The 16345-nt window shown below is 42.9% G+C and overlaps 1 protein-coding gene across 1 annotated transcript in view; it reads left to right on the top strand.

Moving 5' to 3' along the window:
* The window catches only part of MRPL39 (mitochondrial ribosomal protein L39), a 76843-nt gene that overhangs the window by 25586 nt on the left and 34912 nt on the right, over positions 1-16345 (top strand). Inside the window, exons 4-5 of the mRNA XM_069945217.1 lie at positions 5292-5391; positions 11499-11566. Of these exons, the coding sequence (XP_069801318.1) occupies positions 5292-5391; positions 11499-11566 (168 nt within the window). The remainder of the gene's footprint in view (positions 1-5291; positions 5392-11498; positions 11567-16345) is intronic.

The following is a 16345-nucleotide window of genomic DNA, read 5'->3' as shown; positions in this document are numbered from 1 at the left end:
GTTTGCAACTCGGGCATTGTACTTCTGGATCAGAAGAGTCCGAAAAAATCTGAGCTAAACAGGAGGGTCCTCCAAAACAATGGAGTTCTGCTGTGTATGAGGAAATAGGTGGATAAATAGCAAAAATAAGAAAATAAAATAAAATTATACTCTTCTTCCCCAATCACCCATCACTACTCTCCTCACTGTGCCCAGTCCCCATAGATTATCACTTTATAGTGTCTTCTTGACACATACAAATTGCTTTCTTAGCCAGTGATGGGTTGAGCCCAACATTTGCTGTGTTTAGAAGTGTAACCGAAACCCACTGTTATTACTAGCGCCCTATAGTCAACAATTAAATTATATGCACTAAACAGCTGCCTAGGTTAAGTATAAAACATAACCTTCAATAGTCCTTATAAAATGACCTATAGGCCAATATAAATTCCCAACTCGCAATAAGGCACACTGTGCCTTGCATATGGTGGACAATAAGGATGGAAGAGGGAACGTGCACTCTATGCTCAGTATCTTTACTGACCCTGTCTTTTGGGGTGGCCCCATCCACGATGGAAGTCCTTTACTGAGTGCAAGGACAATAACAAACACCAGGTCTGATAAATTTATATGAGGTCTTCCAAGAAACACTAAAGAAATAAAATATGCACAAGCCAAAAAGACAGAAATGGCTGCACATCGCACCCATGGCTGACACGAAAGCTTATTCAGCTACATTTAAAACCAACATCAGAAGTTAGTATATAATTTGGCGAAACCATATTGCCTCATGTACCACGTGCAGGTCTTCTGATACACATGAGTCACTAACCAAAAAACATCACTGTGCCAGTCAGCAACCACAATCCCCGCAAAGCGTGCGCAAGCAGAGAAGGGGGGCCACGGAATGGCCCTGCAACCCCATTGTCACAGGACCAGACATAAAGGGCCCCCCCAGACCACGCAGGCGCCACCGGCGTAAAAAGTGGACGCCAAGCAACACAAGTGAACAAGCTCTTGCCTCTCTCCATTCCTCTGCAGGTAGAATGGGAGAATACTAGGAGATCCTCCCCTTATGTACACAGGTGCTTCCTGCTAATTTGGATCACATGGGTCTTACACAGCACGAGTGCTAGCCACAATGAAAAAAGGGACAGAATACATAAAATATGCACAAGCCAAAAAGACAGAAATGGCTGCACATCGCACCCATGGCTAACAAAATAAAATGACTGGCCTAAATTGTTTCCAAAATATTTTATGTTCAAACGTGTTTCCCCTGTCTTGCAAGAACGGATTCATCAGGGAATGAAAGGGGAGAGTATAATCCTTCGATACGTGATGGTGTGATGCAATTATTTACCAGTTTTTCGTAGATAATGTGTAAAAGATGCAATCAATACTTAGGCTGATAACTATCCTATCTTACTATGACAAAGCTATAAACCACACAGAAACATTATCATCATATTTATATAATGGTCCCTATGCGTTTTGTCTACAGTTGGCAAGATAATGGCAGATAACATATATTATATAACGCTCCTATACCTTAGCCACACAGACACCTCAAAAGGTTATAACAAAAGTATTGCCGAAAGCCACCACGAATACCAACATGACTATCCTACAAGAATGGCTGATGCCCAGCTGTTTAAACCAACATGCACATGGTGATAAGTAATAGCTTTAGACCATGATGGATTGCTACTTAGCCTTTAGCGTCCAGGACGCTGTCTGACAGGACACATAGGTGCATCGATACCTGGAGTCTCCATGTCCCCCTACCAACTAATATACCAGCCGATAAACACATCTCATCTGGAAAGTTAAGTAGCAGTCTTTCTTGGTCTAAAATCTGACTAATCTGGACAGTCCTTTAAACTTGCCATAATTTGCTTGAATTCACAGATATCAATTGGTTGGCCAATAATCTGGTTATAAAGATCTGCATTCAGTTTCCTGATGTCAAATAGTGGAGGTTGGAGTATATAGGGACCAAGCATGTTGGAGTGCAACATCAAGGATCTGGCTACATTTACCACCCTTGTCCCAATGCCGCTGAAGGGAAAAATAAAAACACTTTATATTGTTCTCATTAAAAGTCTCCTACTGTTTTTCGTGTACAGTTGCAGCACTGTGTCTCCGTGGTAACAGACTACACACAAACCCTATGTAGTCTGATCCTGTAGTGACCTTCTTTTTCATCTGCATAGGAGTTATAGACAGAGAACAACTGGGATATTTTAATCTAGACAGTCTGCAGATTTGTTTTTCACAATATTGGCTATGCAATGAATTGTTAGTTTCTAAATTTTATTCATCCCGCCGAATACTTTGCAGAATATTATTGCCGGCGGCATTGTAAGTTAAATGTTATGATAACCCAGAAAAGGTCATTCTAGGTTGAAAATACAGTGACCTGAGGGAACGATGTTAATGTTTTATTTCTTTCCAGTTTATTGCACTGTGTTGAGGCTGTGTTTTCCAGCAGGGTTTCTCTTGGGGAACTCCAACCAATTATTATTTTAGCAAAAGAGGGGAAAAAAAGCCTGAAAGAACAAAGCATGACAAAGACTCCAGACATAATATGCCCAAAAATAATTCAGGCCCCATGCTACAGAGGTAATACAGACACCAGATGTAAAATCAGACCCCTTACAGCCATATTTACTTGGTGTTTTTACACATCAGACCCCAGAATTATTTTATATCCTAAAACCTTAAATCGGAGCCCAAAGCAGACACACAAATTATTCTAACCCCAGAGAAGAATCATAAATTTACACTCCAGAGGAGACCCTTTAACAAATTCATATTCCAGAGGAGACCCCTAAACGAGTTCTGATACCAGAGGAGACCCCCAAACGAGTTCTGATACCAAAGAAGACCCCTATACGAGTTCTGATTCCAGAGGAGACCCCTAAAGGAGTTCTGATACCAGAGGAGACCCCCAAAGGAGTTCTGATACCAGAGGAGACCCCCAAAGGAGTTCTGATACCAGAGGAGACCCCCAAAGGAGTTCTGATACCAGAGGAGACCCCCAAAGGAGTTCTGATACCAGAGGAGACCCCCAAAGGAGTTCTGATACCAGAGGAGACCCCCAAAGGAGTTCTGATACCAGAGGAGACCCCCAAAGGAGTTCTGATACCAGAGGAGACCCCCAAAGGAGTTCTGATACCAGAGGAGACCCCCAAAGGAGTTCTGATACCAGAGGAGACCCCCAAAGGAGTTCTGATACCAGAGGAGACCCCCAAAGGAGTTCTGATACCAGAGGAGACCCCCAAAGGAGTTCTGATACCAGAGGAGACCCCCAAAGGAGTTCTGATACCAGAGGAGACCCCCAAAGGAGTTCTGATACCAGAGGAGACCCCCAAAGGAGTTCTGATACCAGAGGAGACCCCCAAAGGAGTTCTGATTCCAGAGGAGACCCCCAAAGGAGTTCTGATTCCAGAGGAGACCCCCAAAGGAGTTCTGATTCCAGAGGAGACCCCCAAAGGAGTTCTGATTCCAGAGGAGACCCCCAAAGGAGTTCTGATTCCAGAGGAGACCCCCAAAGGAGTTCTGATTCCAGAGGAGACCCCCAAAGGAGTTCTGATTCCAGAGGAGACCCCCAAACGAGTTCTGATTCCAGAGGAGACCCCCAAACGAGTTCTGATTCCAGAGGAGACCCCTATACGAGTTCTGATTCCAGAGGAGACCCCTATACGAGTTCTGATTCCAGAGGAGACCCCCAAACGAGTTCTGATACCAGAGGAGACCCCCAAACGAGTTCTGATACGAGAGAAGACCCCCAAACGAGTTCTGATACCAAAGGAGACCCCTATACGAGTTCTGATTCCAGAGGAGACCCCCAAAGGAGTTCTGATTCCAGAGGAGACCCCCAAAGGAGTTCTGATTCCAGAGGAGACCCCCAAAGGAGTTCTGATTCCAGAGGAGACCCCCAAAGGAGTTCTGATTCCAGAGGAGACCCCCAAACGAGTTCTGATTCCAGAGGAGACCCCCAAACGAGTTCTGATTCCAGAGGAGACCCCTATACGAGTTCTGATTCCAGAGGAGACCCCTATACGAGTTCTGATTCCAGAGGAGACCCCTATACGAGTTCTGATTCCAGAGGAGACCCCTATACGAGTTCTGATTCCAGAGGAGACCCCTATACGAGTTCTGATTCCAGAGGAGACCCCTATACGAGTTCTGATTCCAGAGGAGACCCCTATACGAGTTCTGATTCCAGAGGAGACCCCTATACGAGTTCTGATTCCAGAGGAGACCCCTATACGAGTTCTGATTCCAGAGGAGACCCCTATACGAGTTCTGATTCCAGAGGAGACCCCTATACGAGTTCTGATTCCAGAGGAGACCCCTATACGAGTTCTGATTCCAGAGGAGACCCCTATACGAGTTCTGATTCCAGAGGAGACCCCTATACGAGTTCTGATTCCAGAGGAGACCCCCAAACCAGTTCTGATTCCAGAGGAGACCCCGAAACCAGTTCTGATACCAGGGGAGACCGCTAAACGAGATCTGATACCAGAGGAGACCCATAGGGTCCATTTACACAGAAAGATTATTTGACAGATTATCTGCCAAAGATTTGAAGCCAAAGCCAGAAACAGACTATAAACAGGAAACACGTCATAAAGGAATGCCTTAGATTTGTCCTCCTTTTCAAATCCATTCCTGGCTTTGGCTTCAAATCTTTGGCAGATAATCTGTCAGATAATCTTTCTGTGTAAATGGGCCCTTTAAACAAATTCATATTCAAGAGGAGACCCCTAAACAAGTTCAGATTGCAAAAGAGACCCCCCAAGCGAGTTTAGATTTTAGAGGAGACCCTTGAATTAAAATTCCAAAGAAGACTCCTAAACTAATTCAGGTTCTAGCTGAAACCCCTAAACTTCTCGGATTCTATTGGAGACCCCTAAACTATTTAGACTCCAACCGAGACCCCTAAACGAATTTAGATTTTAGTGGAAACCAATGAGTTAGGTTCAACTACCAATGGAACGCTTCATTTCATCTAGACTTCCGGTGAGAACCCTGCATGCATTCCGGTTCCTGATCAAATATAATTAGCTGCTTCCTAATTCCCTATCCTCACATCTGGCTTCTACTGCCATGTCAGGACCATGTGTGCCAGGTCATGTGGGTGGGTGGGGGTGTCCTGTGTACTGACAGCGTGGGATACACCCTTTTACAATGTAATACTTTGCCCATTCATATGTTTGTTGGCCTCTTTAGCTTCTCACATAATCTAATACCTGTATAATAAAGCAAAGTACTCACATTATTAATGGTGTTGTGGGTTTCAGGCTTACTGGCGCTCCTGTGTGGCCATGCTTGGACACGTGTTGGAACAATCTTTTAAGGATGACTACGCCGTGACCCTCGTCCGGGCTCCAGAAATACCAGGTCAGGTTGAACTTTATGAGAACTACTTAAAATGTGTTCTATAAGACCCCTCTGGTGTGTATGAAAACTTACATTATGTTCTTGCTTCACAGCTTCTGTTCATAACTAGTGTTGAGCGGACTTGCCGAACTGTTTGGGTTTGGCAACATGCTCCGAACCAGAACACTCTGCATTTGACTCCTGGCGGCTGAAGAAGTTGGATGCCGCCCTGGGGCTGCCAGGAAAACATGGATACAGCCTTAGGATGGCGTCCAACTTCTCCAGCTGCCGGGAGTCAAATGCAGAGCGTTCAGGTTCGGAGCAAGTTACCAAACACAAACAGTTCAGCAAGTCCGTTCAACACTATTCATAACATAAATTATCATGATCTGCCATATCCCACCACTAACTTCAAGAGAATGTATCCCTTTAGATTTTATTTTACTGTGTCAGATACTGGAACATTTTTTTTCTCCCTGTTAAATTTTTGTCATCTTGCCTGAGCTGTATTTAACAGCATTTAGTGACATGCGTTACAACAAACCTCATGGACATATACGACAATAGACAAGACCTTTCCTGCTAACATAAGATACAAAAAAGATTGTAAAAGATTACAATTATTTTTTTTAAATCAACAGATGTCAGAAAGTACTATAGATTTGAAATTACTTCTATCTAAAAAAAAAACCTCAAGCCTTCCAGTACTTATCAGCTGCTGTATATTCTGCAAGAAGGGGTGTTTTTTTTCCAGTCTGACACTGCTCTCTGCTGCCACCTCTGTCCATGTCAGGAACTGTCAGCAGTTGCAAATCCCTATAGAAAACCTCTCCTACTCTGGACAGTTTCTTACATGGACAGGGGTAGCAGCAGAGAGCACTGTGTCAGACTGGAATGAAGTATACACCACTTCCTGCAGGACATACAGCATCTGATGCGTATTGAAAGACATTTTTTTTTTTAAAGAAGTAATTTACAAATCTAACTACTTTAAAATACCTTTTTAACATAAGTTGAAATAAAAACAATTTTCTCCGGAGCACCCCTTTAAGCAGTAGGTCATTTTTCACTGACACATTCCTTTTATGCTGGCCCTGTCCATTAAAGATGACAAATGTAAACATAGCCTTATATGTGAACCAGTATGACTTGTCAACGTCAGTCAGTAGTATATCTGGTGCCACCCTCAATAGTTGTATAGCCATGCATATCTTTTTAATATCCGTTGCTGTAGAAGTTCACCCGTTTTTGTCCACTTTCAGTGAATGCAGAGAGATGAGGAGACATTTTATTGTTTCCTCATTACATTAAAGGGCTAGTCTAGTTTCCGTCTTGCAGTCACTCCCTCAGCATAGCCACGTGTACCTCTGTAGTCACTGTGTCACCAGTGCACCCAGTCGACTTGCATTTTTAGCAGCAGGTACAAATCTGCAAATGAATAAATAAATGAATAAAATAAAAAAGCGAGCAGACAGTGCTGTGAAATAATATGTGAGGCGCTGCGCTGTGTTAATCAGTACGGTTATTACTGCGCGTTAATGAAAACATGGAATCTAATGACTTGGTAATTATAAGGGTACTATGAGGTGGGCAGTGCCAGGGAAGGGAAATTACACATTGTGATTTCTCATTACGCCGCCTGTCCCAGCATCTGTCATAATGAGACCGGCGCCGGCTCACTTTATAATTACACTTGCAGGATCTTTGTATATTTGTGTGTTGTGATATTTCCCTCAGTAATTGTCACTTCTCATATTGTTGACATGATTGGGGTCACAGGCTCTCTCCTTTGTGTGTGTGGCTTTTTTTTTTCTGTTTGGCGTAGTGAGATTGTCCTCCCACATGTTATTACAGGCTGCTGACTCTTATCACCCGTGTGCAGCAATGACAAGGCGCAGCCGGGATATTACTATAGTAATGATTGCAGCTCATAGACCAGGGGGCTGACTAATAAAACATACCGTCTTTTTGGGCGATTCTAGGGCAAATTTATCAACGTGCATTTCAGTGTTTTTGCTGTTTGGAAGTTTTACGAATTGAGTTCCAGAAGGAAAGAGCATGGTCTCTCATGCCACCTATTAGGGGCTGAATCTCTGCAAGCCTGTTTAAATCCTTTTAAAAGGGGATATTTTTTAATATGTTGCTGGGGAGCTTCTTTAAAATGGAAAATAAATGATACTTACCTACCTCGGTTCCCTGCAGCTCCTGCTGCAGCTCGTCATGTTTTTACTTCAGAGATGTATCAGCAGTCAATGACTTAGGCGGGACGTCACTGTGACCAGGGATTATCTGAGTGGGCAAATCCTGCTGAGACGTGTCATCTCGGAATCAGGAGTGCAATGATAGGAGGCATAGGACTGCAAGCTGTGTGATACTGAGGTAGGGGAGTGTCATTATTGTTAGTAATGTTAATGGTCACATTGAGTTGCAGGTTTTCAATCATTTTGCTTGTTGGTGTAATTTTCGGCCAGTGGCGGCTGCTCTGTATTCCGGCCTTATTCATTTTTTTAACTTATGCATATATAGGGCCCCTATAAGAGTAAAAAAGACCTACTAGCTTATTTGGATCTCCCACTGCGACCTCATCTGGTCACTCTGCTTCCAAATTCTAAGATAGACAGTGAGGGCCGCCTTAGCTAATCAGTAATAGAGACCGGACAGACCAGTGACAGGATGAGCGGGCTGTTATTTCAGAGACGGAGTCGACTCTGTAGTAAGTATAGCAAGTAATGGTGGGACCAGATGACGTCACGGGGGGAGCTCCGGGAGACCCAGGGAAGTATGTTTTTTTTAAAATTATTTTTATAGTGGCCCCAGTAATATATAAAAATATTATGTTTGCAATACCGCTTTAACCAAACACCACTAAGAGGTGGAGTGAATAAAGGATGGGATATATTAGGCACAGTGTCATACCAGTGCCATGTCCATTAATTTCAATAGAAATAACATGGTCTAGTTGTTACTACAGTACATAGTATAGTGTACTGTTATTGAGGTGCTCCAAAGTGCGGTTGAATACTCTTTGGAAATCGGGTAAATGCTTGGCAGTGGACTTAATGTAGTCACTATTCACCTATGTTTGGTCCATTGAAGGCTACAGCTTCAATGGTTGTCACCATACTGTTCTGCCAGTTTGTTGGTACATTACCTGAACATGCTTATCTAATGTGAATATAACCTGAAAAGTAACAGTCCACTCAAAGTCAATGTGACTGTTGACGATTGCTGACTACAGCCATACAGTGGAGTGGCAGTGGCCATATCGACCACCGCTGCATTCACACACAGGACCTCGCTGTCCCCGACAAGGATCCCATCACTCTGGTCCCCACCATTCAGCCACTTTTCGCCTATCTTGTAGTTAGGTAATAAGTTTTGCTTACAGGAAGATATCTTACACCATCAGCTCGGTATACCGGCGACAGCGACACAGGCTTTCTGTAAAGATAGTTTAGTCTAAACAAGAAAACTTTTAATCCTTGAAGTCTCATGCAGCGAAGTCTGTTTTGTATCTGTGTAATGAAAACAATAAACAGCGTGTTATTAAGAATTGATGAAATCTCCGACGCCAATGCAGAATTATGGAACGAAAGGCTATACATTATTAATTAATGGCAGATTTACAAGCATGAGAAGCAACTTGCGACGATGCCAGCTTCGCCTGCCATCCCCACGAGATGAGCCTTTTTTTTTTTTTTTTTGGTTGGGGGCGTAGTAGTGCCGCATGTGAGAGATGATCAAGGTGTTTCAGATCATTTAACATGTGCTGCCTTATTCCCTCCATAGAAAAAAAAACTGCCTGTCTGTAAATACACTTCAGACTTCACAGGAGCGTCGGAGATTAAAGCAGAAGTCCTGGGTAATTTAGGTTTGTGTGTTCTGATATTATGTTTGATATCTGTAGTCTTACAGGGGTGTTATTAGACAAGAAAGGAGAAAACCTTTCTCTTACAAATCTCACTCTTGCTCTTTTTAAAGGGTGGGGGTGTCACGCCGTCGTGTGTTCTTCTTCCTTTTTTTGTCCCCTTTTTTTTTTTTTTTTACAGTCAGAATGACTAGGCATGTCAGAGGAATGGCACAGAGAACAAAAGCACCGCCAGACACCTTGCGGGTTGGATGATCATTAAATTCTGATAGTTTACTTACCAAACCTCCCCTTGTTATTAATAACCCAACAGGGCGTCTTTTGTGTAAAACTACTCTATCAGACAGTGCTTGCTTGTGTAGAGAGCCTTGATAAGAGATACAGGCAGATCATATGCAGCTTGACTTTTTGACTAAAGGTGCCTATACGCCTCAATAACTAAGGGCTGAATTGTTGTATGACTGACTGTTACCTCTCCCATCTTCCCCATACACATGAATGCTCAACATGTCCAAACGTTTCTGTGTTGCCCATGGGGAGGATGAAGTCGCAGCCAGACTGCTTTGGTGGTGGCTTATGTCTCTGTGAGCATAGGGAGTTGAGCAGTGAAAATTTATCACGTTTGACCCCTATCCCCACTGACATCATCTGTCGGTGGAGACTTGGGAGACCCCATACATAGTGTGGAGCAGACGTGCCACACTTTTCAGCAACATTTTCCAAACCCAAACACTCAGCATTTACCTCCTGGCATTTGGAGAAGTTGGATGCCACCCTAGGGCTGCCAGGAAAACATGGATACAGCCTATAGCTGTACGAATGATCACACTTCAACATGCTTGAGTTGCACTCATCTCTAATAACACTCTTTGATGATACTTATGATTCAGTGAATCTCCTAATAGCATGGGAGTGTATACATTCATGCATAGTGATTTGCTGATCTTAGGGTCCGTTTACACTATGGAATCGGCAACTAAATTCCCTGCAGAACCCCCACCATGTCAATTCTTTGAGTGGAGAGGCACGGAGAGCGGAGCTGCAAGGGGCCTCCCAGTAAAACACATAGTAGGCAGGATTCGGCACAGATTCTGTGGGAGGAGGTTCCGCACAGAATTTTGGTGCCAATACCGTAGTGTGAATGGACCCTAATTACTTTTTTTTTTTTTTTTTTTTTTTTTTTTTTTATTGTAAGCTTTCATAGTGCCTGCAATTTCTACTATCTAAAGTAGTTGTGTGTATTGCATATTGAGACAATCTTAGTTTTCTGTTAAAATCCGTTCAAAACAACATTGTATGAGGTTATGCAAAGTAGCTTTCTGACACTACCTTTTAAAGGTAGCTTTCCCTTCATGTTATTGCCTCGTCTATAGAAGCCTTAGAACGTGATTGGGGATTTGTTAAGACAAGCCAAAAGCTCCCCCTCGATAAGAGTATCAAAAAGGTGTGTGAAGTCTTAAGCTACATTCACACGTTGTGTAAGTTTGTCCGTTATTGGGGATTTATGGCCCATTGATTTCACTTGGGCTGTTCACACTGCCGCAAAGATTACTGACAAGCTCTAGTGCAGAACGCAATTGCGGCGCAGATTGTCCCATAGAATTGGAAGCGTCGGTAATTTTTGTAATAATTTTAAACCATTTACACTTCTTTATCTATCACCTTCTCTGCCAAACGTACAGATTATGTTTGCATTATAAATTTTTTGTGGATTGTGGATGTTTGCAGACATTCATATACAGACCTAAAAAACGACTGAACATGTTACTGTAGCCTTGTAGGCCATTCATACTCCACTAGGAATTCTGGGAAGAAGGATGGACACAGCAGTTCTCCTCTTAGAACTCTTCAGTTGACTGCCATAGACCAAATTAGTTGACTTACTGTATGCGTCTGAGTGACATATCCAATTCTGATGGATTACTATATTTTTATTATTATTCTTAATGCCTTTAAAATTTTTCCTCTTTCATCAAATTCCTTTATTGTCAAATTTTAAGAAATGTGGCATGACTGGTATTATATCCCACTTTGCCTAGAACCTAGCACACACAGCGCCTGGCTCCTTCAGTCCACAAGTATAATATTGACAGGCTTAGTTTGGCAGGCTCTAGATTGTCTACATGTAGTATTTAGCACATTCCACTTTGCTGCCAGTGCGTTGCTACATGCCAGCACTCGGGTTAATCCGGATTTACTGGCAGCGAATGTGGCGAAATGTTATCCATCTAACAACAAGGTCTGAATGTGTTCTGTGCAGTAATCTCCGGAGCGTTCTGCTATGATGTGGTGCTGGACGAGCGGCTGGACGACTGGAATCCCACCAAGGTGAGCTGGATTTCCATTTGCTTTTATGCCGTGTACACAGTAAGATTTTTCTCTAGCGACTATCTGTGATCACAGCCGCAGCAATGTGTGCGCCGCTGCCATCAACACAACTCCATCTCCACCATCATCTTATATGGCTTGGACTGCGCTCTGCTGCAGTACTTGGCCGCCTCTTGTTGTTTCTGACTTCTAAGAACAGCTTAAAGGCAATTAAAGCCCTCAAGCTGAAATATTCATTATGTTTAGGGAAGGAAGATCTGCCATGTAAATCGGTAAATTGTATGTGCTTTATGGCTAAGAGGAGTTACATAGAAATTACATAGTTACATAAAAATTCATCCTCTCCCAGGTCACAGTGCAGAGACCCTTCTGAGTAAAATAATTAGATATTCTTTGAAAATCACAAATTCAATTAAAACAAAACAAAACAAAAAACAAAAACTAAACTTTTTTTTTTTTTAACTTCTGCAGCACGAGTAATTAAAGTGACTGTACCACCAGGCCCAGGCTGAAGCACTGGAGGCGGCCCGACCCACCCTTAGTGGGAGGAAACCCTAGCTCCTCTATGATAGGGTTCCATTGATTCTCATGGAGTCACGTCATGGAGGGGCTGGGGTTTCTTCCCACTGGGGGTGGGTCGGCCCACCTCCAGTGCTTCAGCCTGGGCCTGGTGGTACAGTCACTTTAAGCTTTGTATCACTTTCATACTGCAGCATAGAAAGGGTAAACGGCACATTTCCTTGTCTTCAGCTCCTGCTCTGAAGACTCCCATGGACCAGGTCCCGTCCCACACATTTTCCCACTTGCTATCAGCGAGAACAGATGTCGGAGGTCGTCAGTGCATTGGGACCTGTTGCATGGAAGTCATCAAAGCAGGGGCTAAAGAGAAGGAAATGTGCGGCTTAAACCCTTCCTGTGCTGTAGCATATGTGGTATGCTGCAGCACAGACAGGGTAAACAAGGCGGAGGACACTGCCAGGGACAATTGTATAAGTAGAGCTCCCCTTCCTCCCCGCTTAAGGGGAAAGGGATAGGTAGCGGGGCTGTCGGCCAGCAGCAGGTCACTGTATGTGAAGTAATGGGTATTGATTGTGTTTTGTGCAGGTCATAATGTTATATGTAAGCGAGGGGATTATGTATAAAGGAGAAGGTATTATAGAGGGGCCTGTGGCTTGACATGCTGGTATTTTTAGTAAAAATGCAGCTTGAAAACAGATCCTGCTGGGATTTGTAGTGAAGGTGCTGGGGATGCATAGACTGTTACTAATGCTATTATATCAAGTAATTTACAAATCTATATAACTTTCTGACACCAGTTGAGTTTTTTTAATTAATTCCTCCGGAGTACCCCTTTAACCCCAGTTTCAGCTACCTACAAAGCAGGCTTAGTGCATCTATATAATTAAAAGGGATTATGTAACATATAAGTGTTGGTTATATAAAGAGATTTATTTCCCTTTTCAACACCTGATGTACATCAGATGTCAGACAGAGATGTATGGAGTGGGCTCATGCTGCGTTTACACAAAACGATTATCGCTCGAATTTTCGCAATAACAATCGCATTTGAGCGATAATCGTTCCGTGTAAACACAGCAAACGATCAGGTAATGAGTGAAAAATCATTCATTTTGATCTTTCAACATGTTCTCAAATCGTCGTCCGTCGTTCGCTAAATATTCGCAGATCGCTTTGTGTAAACAGTCTTTCAAAGATTCACCCTATGTGAAAGATGGGCTTAAACGATCTTAAAAACGTTCGCAATAACTATTTTTCTTACGAATCTTCTAACGATTTTTCTCCATCTAAATGCTGATCGTTATAAAAATAAAATAGTTGCTACAAAATCGTTAATCGTTCGATTGAGCGAATTATCGTTCCGTGTAAACCCAGAATCAGACCCTGCCATCCCCACCTGACAACTACTGCTAGTGGTACCAAGTTTCTAGTCTCGAATAAATACTGTACAGGTGCTGTGTAATGTGGTACACAGCATCACAGTGGCAGGTCAGGAAAGGTAGGAGTTTACTGCGTCAGGAAGAGCTGCAGACAGGGGCGCTTCAGTACAACAGCATGCCACTTCATTCTTCACTAAGAGAATTAAAAGCATATGTACACTTTGTGAACTGGTTGCTATGAAACTGCATTTTCGTTAATAGTTTTATCAACATACTAAGGAGTAGTGATGAGCAAACTTGCCAAACATTCAGGTTCAGCCAAACCCTGACACTTGGCATTTGACTCCTGGCAGCTGGAGAAATTGGATGCAGCCCTAGGGTTGCGAGGAAAACATGGACACAGTCTATGGGTGCCTTCACACGTATCGTATTGCAGCGGATTTCCCACACAAAATTCACATGGTACAAATAAAGGCACATAATATGCTGCTGCGGTAATACATTGCCATTAAGTTACATAGTAATCATTATTGCAGAGGATTTCATTGCGATAAACTTGCAGCGTGAAATCCGATACGGTACGTGTGAAGGCACCCTATGGCTGTATCCATGTACTCCTAGACTCCCTAGGGCTGTATCCAACTTCTGCAGCTGCCAGGATTCAAATGCCAAGTGTCCGTGTTTGCTCATCACTACTATTTAGGTCATTCAGTGCCCTGTAGGCGGATCTTTACCCCTCAGTGCACCAATACGACTGCCCACCCTCTCTTCTAGCAATGCCCCATAATGAATGTTGTGGCAGTTCCTCTGGGGCCACCTCAGTATACATTAGGGATAGGGCTGGAGGCCTTATTGGTGCACTAATGGGTTAAAGTATCAATGCATCCAGGGGGAAATATTGCCCACAGTGCACCAACAATCCTCATTAGCATATTGGTAAAACATAAATATTATATTTATATATTATATTCCAGTAATAATACCAAGTTAGATAACTTTATTATAAAAATATGTGTATATATATATCCGGAATACCCCTTTAATAGGATAACATTTGGATTATGTCAGGGGACACTTAACAACGTCAATGATTTCTGAATGATTTCCCTTGGAAAAGCTCCTGGGTGCCGCCTCACATTCACACCTATTCTGTAGCTTCTGCCATCTGTGCGGAGGTTGATGTTCTACGTTCCCTGTCTCCAGTGGGTGTCCCTATTGCTCTTTCAATCTAAACACCCATAAAATGTGCTCTACAAATAGCAGGTACGAGCGCCGCGTCTCTACATGATAACTAGTATTGCTGCACAGACTGTCTCCAGATACCCAATAGTTACTCACACAAATCCTCTTTTTTAAAATAAAATATTCAGTTTTAATTCATTTAATTTTAGACAACAATTCAGCCGCTTCAATAGCGTTCTCAATGCTATAATTGCGCATTACAGCGGGTGGTTTAATGCCCCTTCATAGTGAATATAAGAGAGGATTATTTGTGACAGTTGTGATGGTAAATTCATTTTTTTTATATATATTGAAAATGTATGTTCTCTGTTTCCAAATGAATGCCTTTTATAATGAACCAAATTTTTATCATTTTGCAGCTTTTCACGTTGATGTAAGATGGTAACTAATAGAATGTGCTGCATTGTCAGCCGGGTGAATGTAGGATGTGAGAGTAAATGCAAAGTAAGTGGCACCTCCTAATGTAAAAACAATGGAGGTGTCAGATTGATAATAACAAGGCTCCGCTATATTAGCGATACATGCTGGAATTCCTTAAACACTTCAGCCCCCATAGACTTTTTATGAGACCAAATGTAGTGACTGGTATATGTACAGACCTAGAGAAAGAGTAGTGGCTGCACCTCACACCTATGGCTGACACTAATGCCTCTCGGCTATATTTAAAAACCAACGCCAGGATGTTTGTATATAATTTGATCAAACCATATTGCGTCACGTACCACGTGCATGTGTTCTGGCACAAATGAGTCCCTACTCAGAAACAACACTGTGGGCAACAACAAAAACAGGAGAACTACAAGTCCCAGCAGACCTAACCGTTAAGGCTAGACAAAGGAGAAAGATAAACCAAACCAACAAGCCAGGTCAAACCAGGAAGTCACGTCATACACAGAATCACAATCCAGAAGTACCACAAGTCCAAGCCAGAAGTCAAACAGAGAAAGCAGTCCAGGGAAACAAAGAACAAACCAAACAAGCCGAGTCAGAACCAGGAGGTCACGTCAAATCCAAATCAGAATCCAAAAGGCAAGTCCACAATATAGATGAAGAGGTCAAACACAGAAAGGAGCACACAATAAACGCATGAGCCAGCCAAAAGACTTGATCACGGGCGAGGCATGGAAGCCTCCACCTGTTTAAATCAGAGCAGGGAGGGAGTAAGGAGGGAGCATCAGCTCTGATTGGACCGGCGTCTCTGTACTCTGACAGGCTGAACAGCATGCCTGTCAGACAGTCCAGACGCCTCCCCCCTTTCCAGCTGGTGTGCTGAGAGAGCAGTGGAGGCATCAGCAGGTATGTTCATAACAGTACCCCCCCCTTTTATGAGGGGCCTCAGGACCCTTAAATGGACTGGGCTTGTCTGGATGAGATTCATGAAATTTCTGAATCAATTTGTCTGCATGGATAGATTTAACAGGGACCCATGATCTCTCCTCTGGACCGTACCCTCTCCAGTGAACCAAGTACTGCCAAGAATTTCTGACTTTGCGAATATCTAAAATTCTAGAAACCTCATACTCAAGTTCACCTTGAATCTCCACAGGAGCAGGAGGTTTCTTGGACACGGAAAGAGAAGGAACATATTTTTTTAACAAAGACCTATGAAATGCATTGTGAATCCTGAACGAGTCAGGCA

Source organism: Dendropsophus ebraccatus, chromosome 11 (assembly GCF_027789765.1).
Source record: "Dendropsophus ebraccatus isolate aDenEbr1 chromosome 11, aDenEbr1.pat, whole genome shotgun sequence".
Taxonomy (NCBI): domain Eukaryota; kingdom Metazoa; phylum Chordata; class Amphibia; order Anura; family Hylidae; genus Dendropsophus; species Dendropsophus ebraccatus.
This window is presented reverse-complemented; position numbering and strand designations above follow the sequence as displayed.